The sequence below is a fragment of the Gadus macrocephalus genome, chromosome 10 (assembly GCF_031168955.1).
Source record: "Gadus macrocephalus chromosome 10, ASM3116895v1".
NCBI lineage: Eukaryota > Metazoa > Chordata > Actinopteri > Gadiformes > Gadidae > Gadus > Gadus macrocephalus.
The window spans coordinates 12761069-12784701 of record NC_082391.1 but is presented as its reverse complement, the minus strand read 5'-3'; the positions used below and the strand labels follow the sequence as shown (position 1 = coordinate 12784701).

At 45.8% G+C, this 23633-nt stretch overlaps 1 protein-coding gene and 2 long non-coding RNA genes across 4 annotated transcripts; 2 read left to right on the top strand and 1 right to left on the bottom strand.

Annotated features, from left to right (window-relative positions):
• Nucleotides 1-419: 419 nt before the first annotated feature.
• On the bottom strand, nt 420-9629 carry qdpra (quinoid dihydropteridine reductase a). Of its 2 annotated transcripts, none has more exons than XM_060062394.1 (9): nt 9516-9629; nt 8199-8283; nt 7326-7418; nt 7059-7155; nt 6739-6879; nt 2561-2669; nt 1968-2051; nt 1200-1314; nt 420-598 (listed from the first exon to the last, which is right to left on the bottom strand). In XM_060062394.1, exons 2-8 carry the CDS (start codon nt 8280-8282, stop codon nt 1212-1214), a joined length of 711 nt encoding a protein of 236 aa, XP_059918377.1. In that variant the 5' UTR covers nt 8283; nt 9516-9629; the 3' UTR covers nt 420-598; nt 1200-1211. The 2 variants fall into 2 exon arrangements, with proteins under 2 accessions (XP_059918377.1, XP_059918376.1); XM_060062393.1 differs by having other exon boundaries at nt 8199-8392; nt 9516-9617.
• Nucleotides 9630-9695: 66 nt separating this feature from the next.
• LOC132465691 (uncharacterized) lies at nt 9696-19346 on the top strand. The gene is made up of 3 exons (XR_009527676.1): nt 9696-9893; nt 17824-18469; nt 18593-19346. It is a non-coding gene; the product is annotated as an uncharacterized LOC132465691 (long non-coding RNA).
• Nucleotides 19347-20304: 958 nt separating this feature from the next.
• LOC132465689 (uncharacterized) lies at nt 20305-21809 on the top strand. The gene is made up of 2 exons (XR_009527675.1): nt 20305-20589; nt 21515-21809. It is a non-coding gene; the product is annotated as an uncharacterized LOC132465689 (long non-coding RNA).
• Nucleotides 21810-23633: the final 1824 nt, after the last annotated feature.

The following is a 23633-nucleotide window of genomic DNA, read 5'->3' as shown; positions in this document are numbered from 1 at the left end:
TCTGTCTCTCTTTCTTTCCGTCTGTGTCCCTCTCTCTCTGTGTCTCTCTCTCTGTCTGTCTGTGTCTCTTTCTCTCCATCTCTGTGTCTCTCTCTCTGTCTGTCCCTCTGTCTCCTTATCTGTCTATCCCTTTCTCTCTCTCTGTCTCTCCCGCTGTCTCTGTGTGTCTCTTTCTCTCTCTCTCTGCATCTCTCTACCCCATCTCTCTCTCTCTCTCCTGCTGTAGAAGTGCGCTCTCTGGTGGTCGTGGTGAGAATTACTCTAGGTATGTTCACCACCACTTGACCGTTTGATCACCACCATGCTATTCTTAGTATAAGGTTAGAGATGATTAGTTTAGGTACACAGTTAAGGCGGTTATTTATGGCCTAAGTTAAGGCTGTGGTAGTTAAAGCTAAGCATTGAGAAGGGTAACAGAATGATAACAGACTCTTTTCTTTATTATTTTAACAACTTTTGAAAACAATTCATTTCACAAAAACACGTGACAACAAACACATACATACACACACACACACACACACACACACACACACAGTAACACACACACACAGGTGGGGCCAGCAAAGGTCCTGGCGGTGGTTGAAGACGCGTAGATCTGGAAACAACAAACCAGGTGATTGACGACAGTTAGAGGAGCACTGCTGCATGATGGGTAATACCACGACCTAGGGCCGCCCACACAGAGAGGTGTTTATAGAGGAGCACTGCTGCATGATGGGTAATACCACGACCTAGGGCCGCCACACAGAGAGCTGGCAGATGGGTGAACACCACCATCCCCTCCTGATCTGTGTCTGGATGATGATTGGGCTGAGGTACTAAGGCCTGCCGCTTGATTTGATTGGCTGCCTGGGCTAAATGTGACATGTTGAGAATATTTCACTTTTATGCAAAGTCTAAAAACGGTAGAAAGCGCAGCGTGCCGTATCAGGAGAAGGTCTGTGTGACACCTCCTAATGTCATAAGATAGAGCCTGTAGTTTATCTTCAGTTATCCACACTGACCACTAGAGGTCTCTCTCTCTCTCTCTCTCACTTTCTCCCTCTCCCTCCCTCTCTCTCTCTCTCTCTCTCTCTCTCTCTCTCTCTCTCTCTCTCTCTCTCTCTCTCTCTTTCTCTCTCTCTCTCTCTCTCTCTCTCTCTCTCTCTCTCTCTCTCTCTCTCTCCCTCTCCTTCTTTCTCTTTCTCTCTCTGTACCTGTCTCTCTCTCTACTGTGCAGGCACAGCCTCGGTCGCCCCTCCAGTGGTGATCAGCTGGACCAGGCTGCCAGTCACCGGGCGATCGACGCCGCTCGCCCAGCCGAAGAACATCCTGGAAAAAAAACAGCCAATCAAAGTTGAGCAGTCTCCCAGCCACACAGACCAATCACAGTACAGTATTATTGATTACGTAAATGTAACGGGTTGCATGAATAGACTCTTAACAGGCTTTAAGCATGACCTCATTAAATATCTAACACCAATATCATCATTATCTTATGAATGTTATTTAGGATATACAACACACACACACACACACACACACACACACACACACACACACACACACACACACACACACACACACACACACACACACACACACACACACACACACACACACACACACACAATCCCTTCTTATCTGCCATGGATTAAACCACCAGCTAGTACACATTCTACTACCCCCTATTAAACCTCTACCCCCTATAATACACTACTGCCCCCCAATTATACACTATTACCCCCTATTATACACTACTAACCCCTATTATACACTACTACCCACCATTATACACTACTACCAAGTATATTATACACTATTATACACTACTACTTGTCTTTTATAAACTGTACACTATGTTTAACATTTATTACTATGTGTTTCCCAAAACACGCGCAGCATCCGGGCTAACGGACACACGATGGCCGAATGAAGAGCAGCTAACACCTCAACATGCTTAACGTTCTGAACCCGGTACTCACTCAGAGACATACTCCAACGGCGTCCAGGTACCGAAGTCTGCATCCGGCATGAACTTCCTGTTCATCGGCGTATCCAAGGTTACCCTGATAGAAGGAAGAAATATTCAGCATCAGCATCAGAGGAGTTAATTAGTATAGGAGTAATGCACCTGTTTATTGCACACCTGTATATTTGCATACCTTTTTTCCTAGGCTAGCTATTGTGGGCTCATGGTTTTTGTATAGGTGTGATATGTATGTATACATGTGTTGTGTTGTTTGTATGTATGCTGGCTGCTGGAACATCTAAATTTCTCTGCTGAGATGAATAAAGTATATCTTATCTTAACACCTCCAGACACATGGATGGAGGCCTATACTACAGTACTTAAGGTAGGATGGTCAGTAGGCCTATGCTACAGTACTGACGGTAGGATGGTCAGTAGGCCTATATTACAGTACTTACGGTAGGATGGTCAGTGGGCCTATACTACAGTACTTACGGTAGGATGGTCAGTGGGCCTATACTACAGTACTGATGGTAGGCTGGTCAGTAGGCCTATATTACAGTACTTACGGTAGGATGGTCAGTGGGCCTATGTTACAGTACTTACGGTAGGATTGCCACGGCGATGGCGTCCGCTGGCAGGCCGCTGTTCTTCTCCGCAAGGCTCCGACACAACTGATGGACGGCAGCCTTCGCCATCCCATAACCGACCATACCTGGAACAGACCATAATATAACAACGGAATAAGGCTGCTCGCTCATGGAAAAAATGTGTTTGAAAACATGATGCATTTATTCAGCATTCCTCTCCAAAAAACCTTTTGTAACTGAGAACTTTCCCCTTAAAAAAATCAAAAAAAAAAAATCGAATATAAAGTACAAATATGTATTCAGCTGTTCTGAATAAAACAAATATATATATATATATATATATATATATATAAAAAAATAGTTGAATAGTAGAATAGTTTGGAGATCGTTCATCCAAAATATCATAATGAAGATTAAAATGTGATTAATGTCACATCCCTACAACGGCCCATAATATGAACGTCTAGAGAAACAGACCATAATAGAACAACCAAACATAAAGTAATGTCTAGAGATACACACCAAAATATAACAACTGACCATAATATCACTTCTAGAGATACAGACCATAATACAACACACCAAGAGCTAAAGACCATAATATACACCTAGAGATACAGACCATAATACAACACACCTAGAGATAAAGACCATAATATACCACACCTAGAGATGCAGACCATTATATAACCGTGGTGATGAGAGGCTGATTGTATTGGTAATCAATAGTTGTTCTCAGACTGACTCAGGATCCGTCTGGAGACGTAAAGACACTCTAACAATGTCTTAGACCTCACCTCAGAGTCCTGCTGATACCCACGAGACCACTGACCTGGGACCAGACCCACTGAAGACCACTGACCTGGGACCAGACCCACTGAAGACCACTGACCTGGGACCAGAACCACTGAAGACCACTGACCTGGGACCAGACCCACAGAAGACCACTGACCTGGGACCAGACCCACTGAAGACCACTGACCTGGGACCAGACCCACTGAAGACCACTGACCTGGGACCAGACCCACTGAAGACCACTGACCTGGGACCAGACCCACTGAAGACCACTGACCTGGGACCAGACCCACTGAAGACCACTGACCCGGGACCAGACCCACTGAAGACCACTGACCTGGGACCAGACCCACTGAAGACCACTGACCTGGGACCAGACCCACTGAAGACCACTGACCTGGGACCAGAGACTATCATAGAACCAGACCTAGACAGAGATCAGAGAACGACCACTAAAGAAGGTAGCATCAGCTAAATGTGATCCTTTTATTATAGAGCTGTGAACCAGTGGCCTGTTAACTGGTGGACCAGTGACCTGTTAACTGGTGGACCAGTGGCCTGTTAACTGGTGGACCAGTGGACTGTTAACTGGTGGACCAGTGGCCTGTTAACTGGTGGACCAGTGGCCTGTTAACTGGTGAACCAGTGGCCTGTTAACTGGTGAACCAGTGGCCTGTTAACTGGTGAACCAGTGGCCTGTTAACTGGTGGACCAGTGTTAAACTGGGGCTCCTCTCCCTGCTGACTGAACTGGTTTGGAGGCACACTGTTGTGTTGAGGAATGCTGCAGCAGCATAACCATCTGGATCAGCTTATCCTCACAGACATCGCCCGCTCGGCCCTCGTCCAATCACACACCGCCGCACGCAGCGCACCCAGCGCACCCACCGGGGAACGGACCAATGGAAGGAGGGGAGTGTTGTTTTGCACAAATCTATTGTTACCTTGTTTTTGTTTAAATCGAGTCAAACATGATGAAATAATGAAAGGTAACAACCAGACAAAGACTTTAGCCATCGTGCAAAACCTGCTGGAACAGCACTGGGACCTCTAGTGAACAGCACTGCAGTAGTACAGTAACACTGTGGTTGTCTAGGGAACAGCACTATAGTAATAACACTGTGGTTGTCTAGGGAACTGCACTATAGTAATAACACTGTGGTTGTCTAGGGATCTGCCCTATAGTAATAACACTGTGGTTGTCTAGGGAACAGCACTATAGTAATAACACTGTGGTTGTCTAGGGAACAGCACTATAGTAATAACACTGTGGCCTCTAGGGAACAGCACTATAGTAATAACACTGTGGTTGTCTAGGGAACAGCACTACAGTAATAACACTGTGGTGGTCTAGGGAACATCACTACAGTTATAACACTGTGGTTGTCTAGGGAACAGCACTACAGTAATAACACTGTGGTTGTCTAGGGAACAGCACTACAGTAATAACACTGGTTGTCTAGGGAACAGTACTACAGTAATAACACTGTGGTCTCTAGGGAACAGCATCACAGTAATAACACTGTGGCCTCTCGGGAACAGCACTACAGTAATAACACTGTGGTTGTCTAGGGAACAGCACTACAGTAATAACACTGTGGTTGTCTAGGGAACAGCACTACAGTAATAACACTGGTTGTCTAGGGAACAGTACTACAGTAATAACACTGTGGTTGTCTAGGGAACAGCACTACAGTAATAACACTGTGGTTGTCTAGGGAACAGCACTACAGTAATAAGACTGACCTCCAGGGAACAGTTACAGGATAAAGAATGAGCTCAGTTGACTTTAGACAGCCGCCAGCCTCAATAGACCGGCCTATAGCCTCTCATGAGACCACTGGGCCCTGCAGTGAAGACAGGAACACATTGACAACATGGACCACAGAGTTCTCCAGTGTACCGTAGTCTTTCTACATGGATCCCGTTCAGCCTCCTAAAGCTCAATCCTCTTGGTACCAGAGGGGTCCACTCACCTCCTCCTCTCCTCTCTCCCCTCCTCTCCCCTCCTCTCTAAAGGAGGAATTTGAAAACAAACCTAAAAAGCCCCCTGATGACAGACCTCGGGTTTGTGCCTGAGGACGAGGTGGGGGTCGCAGGTCGTAGGGTATTCCCATGCTGCCTCCAGTCTGACCTGAGACCTTAAGTCGTCTAGAATGTGTGGAATCAGGTGGTCCACATGTGATGCTGTCTGAGCCCTCCTCTGTAATCCACAACCTCCTCCCTCCCAGTGCTGGGGGGTCCCAGACCCCCCAAGCCCCCGATGCTGAGTCTGTCATTTATGCCGCTTTTCCACTGCATGGTACCAGCTCGACACGACTCGACACGACTCGACTCAGCTCGCATTTTTTGCGTTTCCACCGCGGTACCATGGTATCTGGTACCTGAAGTGGCTGCTTTTTCTAGTACCTACTCGCTCTAGGTTCCAAGCGAGCTGAGCCGATGCTAAAAGGTGACGTCGGCAGACGGCCGGCGACTGATTGGCCAGAGAGTGTGACGAAGTCACGAGAGCGACATGGCAACCATGCTGGTAACATCCATAGCAGCGCCGCAGCCAACATGTTCCACTTCTCCAACTTCTTCAACATGCCAGCTAATAATAGTAATGTGATCGATGTCCTCCATTGTTGTTATGTGGGTTCTGTCCATGTGTGGGTTGCGTATGTGTTGTTTGCGTCGCGTACACAAATACGTCACGGCCCTTTCGCGCAGCCGACCCCGCCCACGTCCAGGAGGTACTATTTGGGGTGGAAAAGCACCCGTGCTGCTACCGTGTCGAGTCGTGTCGTGTCGAGTCGTGTCGAGTCGAGCTACATGTGCGGTGGAAAAGCGGCATAAGTAGACCGACACATCTCCAACGCGGAGCTGACAGCCTCTGACTACCTGTCAGGTCACATAATGTCCCGTTGTTGACAGCCTCTCACGTGGCGGCAAAGAGCAAACAGCCAAGCTGGTCTTCATTTTATTCTCCAACTTCCTCTGTGGCCTTAGTTAGCCTTCCCTGTGTGAGGGTACTGTTTGCCTGTGTGAGGGTACTGTTAGCTACCTGCTAGCTAGCTTTCCCTGTGTGAGGGTACTGTTAGCTACCTGCTAGGTAGCTTTCCCTGTGTGAGGGTTCTGTTAGCTACCTGCTAGCTAGCTTTCCCTGTGTAAGGGCATGTTAGCTACCTGCTTGCCATAAGCCTTCCCTGTTTTAGGGTACTGTTAGCTATCTGCTAGCTAGCCTTCCCACTGATATAATGTTAGACCGTCAAACAGCATGTGGTATCTCCTGGGGGTTGAGTCAACGTGGCTCTCCTGCCAATATTGATGCTGTGATATTAGAGCTAACAGCTAACATCTGGCTCTCCTTCTGCTGAGTCATTCTGCTGAGTCATGCACCCCCCCCCCCCGGTCCTACCTGGGGTCCCGGTCAGGCAGGCCTTGGCCCCCGTCAGGGCCAACAGGCCCCCGGTCTTCAGGTGCAGCGCGGCCAGCTGGCTGGAGATGGTGGAGGTCCAGACACTCTGCTTCCACATCAGGTCCGAGTTCTTCACCAGGTCTGGAACCACACACACACACGTGCGAAAGCACATGCACACACACAGGCACACACACACACACACACACACACACACACACACACACGATGATTATATGATATCAATTACTTTATTACACCGACATCATACAATCAGATGATGATTAACTTTACTGCAAACAAAGAGCTTGACCTCTGACCTTTGGAGCTGCACTTTCCCCCTGCCCAGCCGCCCGCCACGCACAAAATGGCATCCACCTTCTGTTGCCCTAGCAACTGGGCCACGTCGGCGGTGACCTAAGAGTGTGGGGGGGCTATGAGACGGTGCTCTGATTGAACGAAGGCGGGGTACCCTCCAACAGGCATCTCTCATCCCCCGTCTGCATCCCTGACACACATCCTCATCAGCCCTGCTATCTTTACATCCCATAATGATCAGTGTGTTGCTACGAGGGCAGCCCTCTCACCTGGTCAGCCTGCTCCATGAAGGACTCAGACCTCTTCACCAGCACGTTGTCACTGGCCTCCTCGTTAGGGGCCATGTCGATGCTGCCCACCCACTGGGGGGACAGAGGGAGAGACAGGAGGAGAGACAGGAGAGAGACAGAAGAGAGACAGGAGGAGTGACAGGAGAAAGACAGGAGAGACAGGAGAGAGACAGGAGGAGAGACAGAAGAGTGACAGGAGAGAGACAGGAGAGAGACAGGAGAGTCAGCAGGGTGTGAGAGAGACAGGATAAAGACAGCGGGATGTGAGAGAGACAGGAGAGACAGGAGAGAGACAGGAGGAGAGTCAGGCGAGAGACAGGAGGAGAGTCAGCAGGGTGTGAGAGAGACAGGAGGGTGTGAGAGAGACAGGAAAGAGACAGCAGGGTGTGAGAGAGACAGGATAGAGACAGCGGGGTGTGAGAGAGACAGATGAGAGAAAGCAGGTTGTGGGACAGACAGGATAGAGACAGCGGGTTGTGAGAGAGACAGGAGAGAGACAGCAGGGTGTGAGAGACACAGGAGAGACAGGAGGAAAGTCAGGAGAGAGACAGGAGAGTCAGCAAGGTGTGAGAAAGACAGGAGAGAGACAGCAGGGTGTGAGAGAGACAGGATAGAGACAGCGGGGTGTGAGAGAGACAGGAGAGAGAAAGCAGGGTGTGAGAGAGATAGGATAGAGGCAGCGGGTTGTGAGAGAGACAGCGGGGTGTGAGAGAGACAGGAGAGAGACAGCGGGTTGTGAGAGAGACAGGAGAGAGACAAGCTGCTCACTATCAACAGATGATCCTGATGGTAACAGACCGTGGTACCCTACAGTCCTCTAATTCGTCTTGAGGCACATGAAACAGGACTCACCCATCCTTTGGATTTAAAATGCTGCACCAGCTGGGAGCCCAGAGCTCCTTTACCTCCATAGACCAGGACCCGGTGAGAAGCCATGCTGGGTGAGAGGGGGAGGACAGAGAACGAGGCGGAGAGTGAGTGAGAAGAGCGAGTGAGGCGGAGAGAGTGAGGCGGAGAGAGTGAGGTCAGGAGGACCAGAGTGAGGACTATAGAACAGGGAGGGAAAGAGGGAGGAGTGGGGAGAGAGTGAGAGGGAGGAGTGGTGGACAGAGAGAGAGGGAGGAGGGGGAGAGAGAGGGAGGAGTGGAGAGAGATAAAGGGAGTGGGGGAGAGAGAGAGAGAGAGGGAGGAGTTGGGGAGAGAGAGGGTGGAGAAAGAGGGGGGAAGAGAGAGAGAGGGAGGAGGGGGGAGAGAGAGGGAGGAGGGGGGGGGGAGAGAGAGAATGAGAGGTGCTGCCTGGTTGGGAGGAGCAACAGGTTTTGTATTCAACCCAATCACAGCGCAGTATGAGGAGGCGGTCCAACATTGAACTCATTATCTCTACATGATAGCGGTGATGTTATCTGGTTATTGAGGAGGCCTCCTCAGACCAGTCTCTCGGTCCTGATATGAATGTTAGAGACTTAGCCTATATGCGCACACACGCACACGCACACGCACACACACACCCCAACTGCACTGCTCTATATGTACTGTTCTTATACGTTAATGTACTGTTCTTAATCATAAATGTACTGTTCTTAATTAAAAATTTACTGATATTATACGTAAATGTAATGTTCTATATATACTGTTATTATACATCAACTGCACTGTTCTATATACTGTTCTTATACATAAATGTACTGTTCTTAATCATAAATGTACTGTTCTTATACATCAACTCCACTGTTCTGAAATTACATAATTAAGCAATATCACAATCACACTCGAGGTCGTGCTGTTGTACTGAATATCAGCACGGCTGTGTTTCGGTCGTAGGTGCGATGCAGTAGGCCGAGTGCCGAAGATAATCACAGTCGTGCTGATTTACACTACAACAGCACGACCTCGAGAGTGATATTGCTTTTACATAACAGTTCTACAAGCACCATTTATTATTTAACAGTAAAGAGCAACAACAGATTATGATCTGTTTGTTTATTTAAAGATTTATTTGGCTCCGCCAACAAAAATAGAATAATAACATTAATGGTTATTAGAACACCTGTAAAGCGGAGTGATACATGCATAGTTAAAAGTGCCAGTGGTGTTCAGCACTCAAGGAATGCCTCCCAATCAAATTACTTGGTCGGGACTGCGGTGTAAATGTTAATAACAACGACTCACTTTGTCTGAACGCACTGTCTCCATGCGGTGGAACAAACTAGAATAACGCGACTTGCGACCAGGGTTGCCAGATAGTGCGTGAAAACTGGCCCAACCTGGCAACACTGCTTGCGACAATGTTTACAAACAGAGAAGGACCCCACCCGGCGGTAAGGGCGACCTATTATCTGCCTGACAGAATAAACGTGTCACTATAGGGGAATTCTGAACAAGTATCGTGGTGAGATGAACAGCTGGTAGTAATACATGCTAACCCTAGCTCCATGTCAACAGTAGACACATGCTAACCCTAGCTTGACACTAACACACTGACACCTTACACATTGACACTTAAACCTGAACTTGATGGAGGAACAACAACTCACCAGTGAAGAGCGGGTGAGTGTTGTGATTGTGGCGGTGGTGCACGCATAGATATATAGGTCATACTCAGAAAATTAGAATATTGTGCAAAAGTTCATTTATTTCAGTAATTCAACTTAAAAGGCCAAACTAATACATTATGTAGACTCATTACATGCAAAGTGAGATATTCCAAGCCTTTATTTGTTATAATTTTCAAGATTATTGCTTACAATTTATGAAAACCCCAAATTCAAAATCTCAGAAAATTAGAATATTGTGAAAAGGTTCCATATTGTAGGCTCAAAGTGTCACATTCTAATAAGCTAATTAATCCAAAACACCTGAAAAGAGTTCCTGAGCCTTTAAATGGTCTCTCAGCCTGCTTCAGTATGGATTCACAATCATAGGGAAGACTGCTGACCTGACAGTTGTGCAGAAAACCATCATTGACACCCTCCACAAGGAGGGAAAGCCTCAGAAGGTAATTGCAAAAGAAGTTGGATGTTCACAAAGTGCTGTATCAAAGCACATTAATAGAAAGTTAAGTAGAAGGGCAAGTTTGGAAAAGAAAAAGGTGCACAAGCAGCAGGGATGACCACAGCCTGGAGAGGATTGTGCGCAAAAGGCCTTCCAAAAGTGTTGGAGAGCTTCACAAGGACTGGACTGAGGCTGGGGTGAGTGCATCAAGAGCCACCACACACAGACAAATCTGTGAAATGGGCTTTAAATGTTGTATTCCTCTTGTCAAGCCGCTCCTGAACAAAAAACAACGTCAGAAGCGTCTTACCTGGGCTAAAGAAAAAAATAACTGGTCACTTTCTCAATGGTCCAAAGTCCTCTTTTCAGAATAGAGCAAATTTTGCATCTCATTTGGAAACCAAGGTCCCATAGTCTGGAGAAAGATTGGAGAGGCACAGAATGCAAGATGCTTGAAGTCCAGTGTAAAGTTTCCACAGTCTGTGTTGGTTTGGGAAGCCATGTCATCTGCTGGTGTTGGTCCACTGTGCTTTATTAAGACCAGAGTCAACGCAGCCGGACATTTTAGAGCACTTCATGCTTTCTTCAGCGGACCATCTTTATGGGGATGCTGACTTCATTTTCCAGCAGGACTTGGCACCTGCCCACACTGCCAAAACTACAAAAACCTGGTTCAATTACTATGGGATTACTGTCCTTGGCCAGCAAACTCGCCTGACCGGCATTGCCAAGAGAAATATGAAAGACATGAGACCGAACAATGCCAAAGAGCTGAAGGCCGCTATTGAAGCATCCTGGTCATCCATAAGACCTCAGCAGTGCCACAGGCTGATAGCATCCATGCCACGCCGCATTAAGGCAGTAATTCATGCAAAAGGGGCCTAAACCACGTACTGAGTACATATGCATGATTATCCTTTTCATAGGGCCAACATTTCTTTATTTAAAATCCTTTTTTTATTGATTTCATGTAATATTCTAATTTTCTGAGATTTAGAATTTGGGGTTTTCATAGACTGTAAGCCATAATCTTCAAAATTATAACAAATAAAGGCTTGGAATATCTCACTTTGCATGTAATGAGTCTACATAATGTATTAGTATGACCTTTTAAGTTGAATTACTGAAATAAATGAACTTTTGCACGATATTCTTTTTCTGATGACCTGTATACACCGCTGGACTGGGCATAGGGCATGGCGGGCATATGCCCGGTGGCCTGAAGCCTTTTATTTATTTTTTTATTCATGCCAAACTCGCGTCTAACGTAGCAGGCCACGTTAACTTCAATGCAGGCCACATTAACGTCAATTCAAGTTAATGCAAGTTAAACTGGCAGATCTGCCCTTTATCATGATTGATTGAAGCCTGGGCCAATGAGGTGAGGGGCAGGCCAATTACGTTTTGTAATTGTGTGCATGGCTAGTTACAACGCTGCTGCCGCCAGGTTGTTTATTTATTCTTTATTCTTCACACACGTTTGTTGAGGGGGGGGGGGGAGACACGTTTGTAGGGGGGGGGCGCGCTCGACAACGAGAGTTGGTTTTTATTGAACGCTCGACAACGAGAGTTGGTTTTTATTGAACGAGACTTCAACACGGAACAGCTGCGCGTAACGATGGTCACGTCACTCTCGGTGACGGTGTCGACAATAATGAACACACGAACAATGTTAATAGAACAACACACAACCACATAACATCCCGAACCCATTAACCCCACTTAATCCTAACAACAAAACAAGTTAACAAAAGCCCCATTTGTCAACTGAGAACCCCAATTCCCAGAATCCCCCGCGGCTCCGGAACACGGCGTAGCTTATATTAATCTTTATTATCTGAATGGGAAATGCAATATTTTAGGACAGATACACCATTAAACGCGTTTCTAATGACATTTCTAGCGAGAAATGTACATTTTCCTTACATAATCTTCAGTCAGTGAATGTGTATGATCTTTATTAATCTTTATTATCTGAATGGGAAATGCAATATTTTAGGACCGATTCACCGTTAAACGTGTTTCTAATAACATTTCTAGCGAGAAATATACTTTTTAATTGCATAATCTTCAGTCAGTGATTGTGTCTGATCTTTAGTTTTATAGTTATTAGGAGTTGATCGGCTCGCTCGCATGTTTCAACGACGTCAGGTTGCTTTCGCTAAACTAGCAGCTCACGTGCTTCCTGCGTTTGTGTTATTAAACTGTTACTTTATGTAACTTTTAATGATATCATCTTGTTAGAAACACGTATATCTGAGAGCCAACCCAGTCGCCAAAATCATACCTACGTTGACAGTGTACGTTTCGTGAACACTGGATTACATAAAATAGCGTGTTATACACACACACGCACGCACATGCACAGACACACACACACACACACGCACGCACAGACACACAGACACAGACACAGACACAGACACACACACACACACTTACACACACACACACGCACACACGCACACGGTGCATTTCGCTGCTAAAACAACAACAAAAAAATATTCCCTCAAATATTATTACTTTCAAAACGTTGGCCAAAATGGCCAATAATATCTTTTTTTTTTGGGATGCTTCTAGGACATTTTGGGTGGATTTTGAACGGTATGTGGGGGGCACGTTTTTTGCAGGACCTGGCAACCCTGCGCTGTTGCCCGAGATCTGGATCCACCCCGGCGTGGTGCCGTCTCCTTTTGACCTTTTGACCCCAGACTACTGGGGGAATAGCTGAATCAATTCATTAGTCAATCAGAAGCATGTAAATATCTTTCCGGTGGCGTAAGAGGACGAACAAGGTGTCCTTCAACATCTACGCTTCCAGGCGATTGCAACGGTGCCACACATGAGCATATTCGAACATGTTTAATGGTAGTAATTAGCTGTCGAAATTGGAGGCCTTAATCAATACTGAGCAGCTGTTGATTTGCTTCCCGATAAAGATTTGTCACAAATGACATGTTATTTAGCATCTACACGTTGAGCTGAGTCCAATGACACCAAGAACGACACTCTAGCTAATGGTAACATGTATTTTACATGGTACACCTAGGTCTAGGACATGATCTCGGTGTAGCAAGAGGCCGAGCTTGATCTCATTGGACTCAGCTTAACGTGTAGATGCTAATTAACATGTAATTTGTCAAAAATCTCCATCGGGAAGCAAATCTATAGCTGGTCATTATTGATAAAGGCCTCCAAAATCGACAGCTAATTACTACCCCGAAACATATTCAAATATGATCATGTGTGGCACTGTTGCAATCGTCTCGAAACGTTGATGTCAAAGGACACCTTGTTTGCTCTGTTGCACCACCGGGAAGATATTTTCATACTTCTAATGGATTGATTCATATTTTAAGGTTCTCGGAGTGAGACTTTAAGTGGCTGCAGCAGAAGTGTTGAGACGAAAGATGATATCAAGAGATTTATAGAATATTCCCATTGACATTATGATTCTTCGTCGTAACATCCGACCAAACATCCTTTACATTCACAGAGCGAAGATTATGAAAGTCCAGGCTCAGCAAGTGCTCCATCTCGTTGCACCTGCACCCAGCGGCTCGCTTGCAAGATTTTGGCCTGAAGTTCTTCCCAGACCAACACCCTAGCCATCCAACATGCATATCTGAGAATCAGGCCTCTCTTTAATAATGACAAAAAGTTATGAGAGAAATACACATTAACTTTTTGTTATCTCATAAGCGGCGTGGTGCCGGCTCCTTTTGACCTTTTGACCCCCGACTTCAAAAACGTGGCCACAGGCCAGCTGTGTCTACACACCTTTAGCCACAAATGTACACCTCCATCCCACAAAAAATGGGGACTAGAAACTAACCTCTGTCTTATGTACATTTACTGTACTGTTGGAGGTCACGCCCCTTTGCCGACCTTTTCAAGATAGCTAGGGATGCTAAAATGTTTACACACATTTCCCGGGGCCCCGTGTACGACATATCCGAGATTTGGAGTTCTAGCCCTTAGAGATAAAAAAGTTTTCCCAAATGGAGTGTCATTTGGACAAAGCCCCTCAGAAGTGTAGCCTGCAAGACCTAATGGTTCAGAATGTGGTGGAAAAACAGTTTTTGAGATAGGAAGGTCCTACCGCCCTGAAATTTGAATACCATATTCTAGGGCCTAACTGGGACCCCCGCACCGAAACTTGGCCCGGTCGGACCCCGAGGGCAGGAAGGGGGGGCCTGCCCTTGGGGTCTGACCGCGCCAAGTCTCGGGCAGGAAGGGCCCCCCCTTCCTGCCCTCGGGGTCCTATCTCAAAAACTTTTTTTCCACCACATTCTGAACCATTAGGTCTCGCAGGCAACACTTCTGAAGGGGCTTTGTCCAAATGACAGTCCATTTGGGAAAACTTTTTTTCTCTATGGGCTAGAACTACAAATCTTGCATATGTCGTTCTCGGGGCCCCGGGAAATGTGTGTCAACATTTTAGCATCCCTAGCTATCTCGAAAAGGCTGGAAAAGGGGCGTGACCTCCAACGGTACAGTCAATGTACATAAGACAGAGGTTAGTTTCTAGGCCCCATTTTTTGCGGGATGGAGGTGTACATTTGTGGCTTAATGTGTGTAGACACCGCTGGCCTGTGGCCACGTCTTTGAAGTCTGGGGTCAAAAGGTCAAAAGGAGCCGGCACCACGCCGCTTATGAGATAACAAAAAGTGAATCTGTATTTCTCTCATTACATTTTGTCATTATTGAAGAGAGGCCTGATTCTCAGATATGCATATTGGACTGTTAGGGTATAGGTCTGGGAAGAACTTCAGGCCAAAATCTTGCAAGCGAGCCGCTGGGTGCAGGTGCAACGAGATGGAGCACTTGCTGAGCCTGGACTTTCATAATCTTCGCTCTGTGAATGTAAAGGATGTTTGGTCGGATGTTACGACGAAGAATCATAATGTGAATGGGAATATTCTATAAATCTCTTGATATCATCTTTCGTCTCAACACTTCTGCTGCAGCCACTTAAAGTCTCACTCCGAGAACCTTAAAATATGAATCAATCCATTAGAAGTATGAAAATATCTTCCCGGTGGTGCAGCAGAGCAAACAAGGTGTCCTTTGACATCTACGTTTCGAGACGATTGCAACAGTGCCACACATGATCATATTTGAATATGTTTCGGGGTAGTAATTAGCTGTCGATTTTGGAGGCCTTTATCAATAATGACCAGCTATAGATTTGCTTCCCGATGGAGATTTTTGACAAATTACATGTTAATTAGCATCTACACGTTAAGCTGAGTCCAATGAGATCAAGCTCGGCCTCTTGCTACACCGACATCATGTCCTAGACCTAGGTGTACCATGTAAAATACATGTTACCATTAGCTAGAGTGTCGTTCTTGGTGTCATTGGACTCAGCTCAACGTGTAGATGCTAAATAACATGTCATTTGTGACAAATCTTTATCGGGATGCAAATCAATAGCTGCTCAGTATTGATTAAGGCCTCCAATTTCGACAGCTAATTACTACCATTAAACATGTTCGAATATGCTCATGTGTGGCACCGTTGCAATCGCCTGGAAGCGTAGATGTTGAAGGATACCTTGTTTGTCCTCTTACGCCACCGGAAAGATATTTACATGCTTCTGATTGACTAATGAATTGATTCAGCTATTCCCCCAGAAGTCTGGGGTCAAAAGGTCAAAAGGAGACGGCACCACGCCGGGGTGGATCCAGATCTCGGGCAACAGCGCAGGGTTGCCAGGTCCTGCAAAAAACGTGCCCCCCACATACCGTTCAAAATCCACCCAAAATGTCCTAGAAGCATCCCAAAAAAATGATATTATTGGCCATTTTGGCCAACGTATTGAAAGTAATAATATTTGAGGGAATATTTTTTTGTTGTGGTTTTAGCAGCGAAATGCACCGTGTGCGTGTGTGTGTGTGTGTGTGTGTGTGTGTGTGTGTGTGTGTGTGTGTGTGTGTGTGTGTGTGTGTGTGTGTGTGTGTGTGTGTGTGTGTGTGTGTGTGTGTGTGTGTGTGTGTGTGTATAACACGCTATTTTATGTTGAAATGCGACGTAATCCAGTGTTCACGAAACGTAAACTGTCAACGTAGGTATGATTTTGGCGACTGGGTTGGCTCTCAGATATACGTGTTTCTAACAAGATGATATCATTCAAAGTTACATAAAGTAACAGTTTAATAACACAAACGCAGGAAGCACGTGAGCTGCTAGTTTAGCGAAAGCAACCTGACGTCGTTGAAACATGCGAGCGAGCCGATCAACTCCTAATAACTATAAAACTAACGATCAGACACAATCACTGACTGAAGATTATGCAATTAAAAAGTATATTTCTCGCTAGAAATGTTATTAGAAACACGTTTAACGGTGAATCGGTCCTAAAATATTGCATTTCCCATTCAGATAATAAAGATTAATAAAGATCATACACATTCACTGACTGAAGATTATGTAAGGAAAATGTACATTTCTCGCTAGAAATGTCATTAGAAACGCGTTTAATGGTGTATCTGTCCTAAAATATTGCATTTCCCATTCAGATAATAAAGATTAATATAAGCTACGCCGTGTTCCGGAGCCGCGGGGGATTCTGGGAATTGGGGTGCTCAGTTGACAAATGGGGCTTTTGTTAACTTGTTTTGTTGTTAGGATTAAGTGGGGTTAATGGGTTCGGGATGTTATGTGGTTGTGTGTTGTTCTATTAACATTGTTCGTGTGTTCATTATTGTCGACACCGTCACCGAGAGTGACGTGACCATCGTTTCGCGCAGCTGTTCCGTGTTGAAGTCTCGTTCAATAAAAACCAACTCTCGTTGTCGAGCGTTCAATAAAAACCAACTCTCGTTGTCGAGCGTGCCCCCCCCCCCCCCTACAAACGTGTCTCCCCCCCCCCTCAACAAACGTGTCCCCCCCCCCCCCCCCTTCAACTAACGTGTCCCCCCCCCCTACAATCGTGTGTCGTCGTCCCCCCTCAACAAACGTGTCTCTCCCCCCCCCCCCCCCCCCTCCCCGGTCATCAACAGTCTCCCCCCCCCCCCCCCCCCCCTAAACAATCGTGTCCACAATTTGCCGCGAAAGCCGTGAAACCCAAACCCCGAAACCCGCCTCCACAGCGGCACACGTGGATATTGTAGGTATAACACGCTATTTTTTACGTTGAAATGCTACGTATCCAGTGTTCATGGAAACGTACACCACTGACGTTTTTTCTTGGCGACTGGGTTGATGGTACATATACCACCTGAGGTGCGCAAGCAAACTGCAGGGGGTATGTGGATAAATTAACGAATGTGTGCAGCATAGTCATTGCATGAGTGAAGGGGTACTCATGGTGTGACAAAAAGGCTTAAGGGGTACGCATGTCAAAAGCAGTTGGGGAAAAAACCCACGCTGTCACACAGCGCGCTTACATTTTTCCCCGTCAATACCTGGTGGTGGCCTGCTCTTGGTTAAAAATGCCCGGCCTGAAAAATGTCCCCAGTCCAGCCCTGCCTGTATATAGAACACTAGATACGCCACGCCCCTCTCAGCCGCGGCACACGGAGCCGCCGTCTTGTGTGGGTCGAGTAGGTAGGTACTGTCAGACAGCCATAGATATATGTGTTCACAACTCAAAAAAAACAACAATGCCAGTTCATTGTACTGCTTTCGGGTGTGTACACCATTGTTCAGTACACACCAGACCAGAGGGAATTACTTTCCACAGGTGAGATACATTTTTTTAAGTAAATGTTTTAGTCATCATTAGCTATCAGGCGATGTTTTTTTTCGTCTGACAGACAGACAGACAGACTTATAGACGGTTAGGCCGAGAGATCTTTATTTTATAATTTTACTGTTTGACTTCAAAGTGCAATGCATTTAGGCATGTGCACCTGGACAGGACAACTTATTGAAGTTAAATCCGAGCAACGGAATGGGGTTTGAAAGGGGGTTTAAGTGACTTTGAACATGGCGTGGTTCATGGTGCCAGACGGGCTTGTCTAAGTAGTTCAGAAACTGCTGAGCTACTGGGATTTTCACTCACAACCATCTCTTAGGTTTACAGAGAATGGTAGCAAGACAAAGCTGTCCCATTTGACCAGAGGGAACAGCGGGAACTACGGAATAACGGTGGGCTGATGATTCCTTCAAAAGGAACTGTAAAGGTCAGTAAAAACATCCATCAGCTCCTCTGTACACGCAGCTAGCATGCTGCCCAACAATGACCAACAGCCCAACCCATCCTCATACAGTCACAGCTTTAACATTTTCTAATTCTCTTTTTGAAGGTGGTGAGAGCTGCGGAGAGGGCAATACGTCAACACTCTCCAGGGAAAGCCCCTGATGAGGTTGTTGTAGCCCACTTTGTCAGAGAGGAAATCGGGACAGAGGACGTCTTTGCACTGGGGAGCCATGTCCAAGAAAGCCAGTTTGGCATTGACAATCACCTGTCCCTCCTGTCGCTGGTTGTGTCTGTCTTTATGCGAATGCGGCTGCATCATATCGTCAAATTAACCTCGCTTACCTGGCAGAGAGGAAATTCCTGAAAAAAACACTGAAAAACCATCCTGTTTCAAGGATTTTGAAAACGACGTGTGTGTGTGTGTGTGTGTGTGTGTGTGTGTGTGTGTGTGTGTGTGTGTGTGTGTGTGTGTGTGTGTGTGTGTGTGTGTGTGTGTGTGTGTGTGTGTGTGTGTGTGTGTGTGTGTGGTACTAAATGTATAATTGTAAACACTGTACCAAACTACAAGGATTGTATGAAGTGTAAATATAGTACATCAAATTATAAAAATAGACATGTGTGTGTATATAGATATATGGATTGTATAAATATATAAATTATAAAATATATAGTATCTTAAGTTGTATATGTATGGATTGTAAATATCAATTATAGTATCAGAAATAAATTAAATTGTGTATAGATATATAAAAATATGAGGAACACAGGAAGTTAATTTATTAAATATTTATTATTGTGCTTTTCTTTTTGTTTTGTATTTTTCAGGTTCCATTTGTCTGAAATAAATTCAATCAATAGTTCCAGTTGTATCCCAGTCTGGAGGGTTACTGGTTCTAGTCCAGTGTGATGCAGTGTTAGAGTGGTTTGAGAGTTAAGCGCCAAAAAGCTAAATGGATAAGAAGATATATACTTTTTGAGAAATAAAATGTCCATCTGAGTCAAGCAGAAACAGTTCTGATAGTAGATATAATAATCAATGGCAATAAATGAATGTGTTAAAAAGTGTGTTGTTTGTGTAACATAGAGGAAAATAATCTTCCTACCACTTAGAATCAAACATGGAATATCAACTATGATGTTTTCAGTGTCATCCACTGAGCCATCACCGCTCAAATTTGCTACATGTTTGTATGAATTTTCCATAGGTGTAATGCACTAGGCAGCAGCGGGTTGCCCCCCTCAAGATGGCTGCTGCGGTGTGCTGACCGTCAGCCGACCGGAGCTCAACATTGCCGTGACGCGTCTGGTGTTCTATATATCTATGGGTGCACGTACCAGCAATCGCCGCTGGGGCGCTACCCTCCGACCTACCGCTGGGGGGCGCTGCCCTCCGACCTACCGCTGGGGGGCGCTGCGTTCCACCCTCCGACCTACAGGACGTACCAAAACTCATCTATACACTCATCACGATGGACACTGTTCCAGTGCATTAACGTTTCACAAGCACAGCTCGTTAGAACAATCCGATTTGACACCTGAACAACAAGGTTTGCATATGATTGACGAAATGTAAATGTAAAAATGTAAATGATTGAGCCATTTCTGTGTATTCGTGATTTTTCATAAAAAATATGATCAACTAATACACGTAATCGCCTCTTACCTGATATGTCGATTTAACCAACTGTAACCTGATAACCAACACTGAAATGTTTTTTTTCTATGAATCTGAAATCAGCCCCTTTACCAACTTGCCGCATTTCCCTCGATGACCACCGGATGTCGCCATCCTCCCACACACTGGGCTGCCCCAGAGTATTTAGGCCCAATCTCAATCCTTTGCTACATAGAAAATCTCAACCCTAGCCCTCGCTGTTGCGCGTTCACGCGCCGTGGAGTCATGTCCCAATACTGTTTAAATGTAGCTTAAGGGGTAGGGGGGAGGGCTAACATCCCCTCAAAATTGAGATTTTCGATGGGCACCCTCAAAGCGCTTCAGTTCTGACTTGCTCCCACAATACCTTGCGAGAAAACGGAAAATCAAGAAATATCCTAGACAAGATGGAGGACGAAAAGATGCGACAGGATTGGAAAAACACAAATGTAAGTATTTTCTCTGTAATTAACTAGTAATTATTTTATTAATTATACTCTGCAGCCCGGCCGCAGGCTTCGAAGCCCGGCAGCGGACTCTCGGAAGTCCCCGGCCAACTTTCGCGGAAGATCGCGGAAGTCCCCGGCCGACTTTCTTAGGCCGCCCGACCCCGGTTCTCGGCCGGGATGCATGCCCAATCACGGGCTCTGCAGCCCGGCCGTCGACCGGGCTGCAGACCGGGCTGCAGACCGGGATGCATACGACCGGGCTGGATATCATGTCGTATGATATCCAGATCTTCCATGTTCTAGTGACTCCAGGTTAAAAATAAACTTTACTATACTGATATATTATATTAGATTAGATTAGATTAGATTAGATTTGATTAGATTAGATTAGGCTTTATTGATCCTTTTGGGATGACTCCCTCAAGGAAATTGATTGTCCAGTAGTTTACAGAAAGAAACACAACACAATATTAAATTATATACAATATAAGATAAACAATACACTCTAAGATAACAATAAAAAGTAAAATAAAAAGTAAACAGTAAACAATAATTATAATATAAGATAAGATAAACAATAAACTCTTAACTAACTAACTAACTATAAAAAGTAAACAAAAAACAGTAAACAGTAAACAATAAACTCTTAGCTAATATCGAAAGTAATATTAGTAACATTATTAGTCATTAATTATTAATATTCTATAAGTAATATTATATATACTAATATATATATTATATTAGTAATATTCTATAAGTATTATTATACTAATATATTATATTAGTAATATTACATGGTTAATCAATGTATTTTTTGGCAGTACTATATTGTGTACATAGCTATTATATATTGTACATAACATATGGCCATATCACCCAGTTCTGGCATATAATTCCTAATTCCTTCTTATTCGTTTTCTTTCAGGACATCGTTGAGTCCACTGCCACCAGCCCCCCCACCTCTCCCTCATGCTCCTCCACCCCAGGCACCTCTTCCACCACCCCAGACACCCCTTCCAAGAGGAGAGTGCCAGGGGGCAGGCGAGGCATGAGGAGAGCGAGGCAAAGTTGGCGGAATGGTGGAGAAGATGTGATTCTCCACCATTCTCTCAAAAGATGAGAGAGGGTGTGTGTGTGTGTGTATTTTTAGGTGTGCGTTTGTGTGTATTTTTAGATGTGTGGTTCAGTGTTTCTTATTTAAATAAAGTGTTTCTTCTAAAGTGTTCTTGTTCTTAACCGATTATTATCTAAGGGTGCACTCACACTAGGCCTTCTGGCCGTGGCCGTGGCTGTTTTAGCACCTAACCGTGCTCAAATCTGCCAGTGTGAGTGTGGCCAGTCTCGCCAGGCCGTGCCAATTACAAAATATAAATACCATTTCAGGTTAAACATCTTTACAATGGGTCTTGCTCGTTACCCGAGACAATGGCAGCCAGTCTGTCTCTTGTAACATTACCAGGGGTCTGGTTATCTGCTAGGGGGCACAGGGAGGCCATGATGACGTCACAGGGTAGGGTTGTCCCATTTGGTAGGGGATCGGTTAGGGTAGCAATGAGGGGTAGCAATGAGCATGAGCAATGAGGGTTAGGGTTGAGATGTTGGGTTGAGACAGTGAGCAAAGAAACGGGATTGGGCCTTAGTGTGTAAAGTGGCTCTGGGCCATCAGTTGGGAAAAGCATGAGATGCATTCCAACCGTGATGAACAAATAAGAATAAACAGTTGTGCTGAGATTGTAGCACGTGGCCACTGGGACATTTCTTAGTCACCACCACGTACGACCAAAGTACTATGCGGCCTGATACTCTCGCCGAGCAGTCCCCCCCCTATGTGGATTATAAACGCTCTGACTGGTTTCAGGTTTTGTTGGAAAGAAGAGGGGAGAGCTGCAGTCTGCCGCCATGTTGGAATCAAGCAGAGTACGCCTGGCGGCCTGGGTGAGGCGAGGGAGTGAGGGAGCGGGAGGGGGGGGTGCAGTGGACGGTGCAGTGGGCATGTAGCGACCCTACATGCCCACTGCACCGTCAGTCAACGGACGTGGGAAGGCGTGGCTGACGGATGGGGGAGTAGGCTTTGCAGAGGCATCCGTCAGCCAATCAAATCGCTTCGCCGGGTTCTTCCCGCTTCTTCCTGCTTGTTGCGAGGCAAGATGACCCGCTTTCCCGCTTTCCAGTATCGTCAGAGCCCGAGTTGCGTCACAGTGCTTAAATTTGCATACGCGATCTGATTGGATGACGGATCCGTCGCTGCCGGAAAAGTTCAACATTTTTCAACTTTTTGACGGAGCCTAAGGCTCCAACGGAACGGACGGATCCACAATGCATTGCGCGTCCGTCCCCATTCAAAGTAAATTGGGATCAGTCAACGGACGGATGCAGTGGGCACGAGGCGTAACGATGCCTCCAGGTCCGATCGATGCTCAAACACAATCCTTCTGCTGACTGGCACTTTGTTGGGAAATCTGATACCTCTGCTCTGAGATCCACTTCAGTGACACTTTCCCTCTGAAAAGGGTTTGGTTTGGTAATCTCCTATTACCGTATTGGTCCGAATATAAGACAGCCTTTTTTCCCCTCGAAATAGGTCCGAAAAAGTCGGGTTGTCTTATATTCGGGGTCTAGTATTCAGAGCGCAGTTTCGCTTCTTCGCCTCTCCATTTAAATGTCAATACACATTCGCGGCCGCAGGTGGCGCCAGGAATTGGTTCCGGGAAGAAGTAGTCCAGCGTCCTTAACAACCAGACCGTTACCGGTGTTTAAAGACAGCCATTTAGAGACAAGTGGCTCAAAAGTGGGTCAGGTCAATCAACAACAGCGGAGGAGCTATGACGCCAATTTTTAAATAATGGTCGTCAATAAGGCAGGGTCAAGTAACAACTGCCAAGCTGCCAAGAAGTTCGGGGTCACGGAGTGTAACGTAAGAAGATGGCGAGCACCAAAACAACGTCTCAAAGATGCCAACAGTCAGCGCAAATCCTACCGTGGTCCTCAAAGTAGTCGTTTCAGTGAGGTTGACCGGAGAGTTTTTGAATACGTCAGAGAAAACG

What these genes read in the sequence shown, in the direction of transcription:
- qdpra (XM_060062394.1), bottom strand. Translation starts at nt 8,282, where the DNA reads ATGGCTTCTCACCGGGTCCTGGTCTATGGAGGTAAAGGAGCTCTGGGC. An exon ending in ATTTTAAATCCAAAGGATGG is followed by an intron (nt 7,419 to 8,198) that starts GTGAGTCCTGTT and finishes CTGTCCCCCCAG; the next exon opens with TGGGTGGGCAGCATCGACAT. An exon ending in GGGAAAGTGCAGCTCCAAAG is followed by an intron (nt 6,880 to 7,058) that starts GTCAGAGGTCAA and finishes GTGTGGTTCCAG; the next exon opens with ACCTGGTGAAGAACTCGGAC.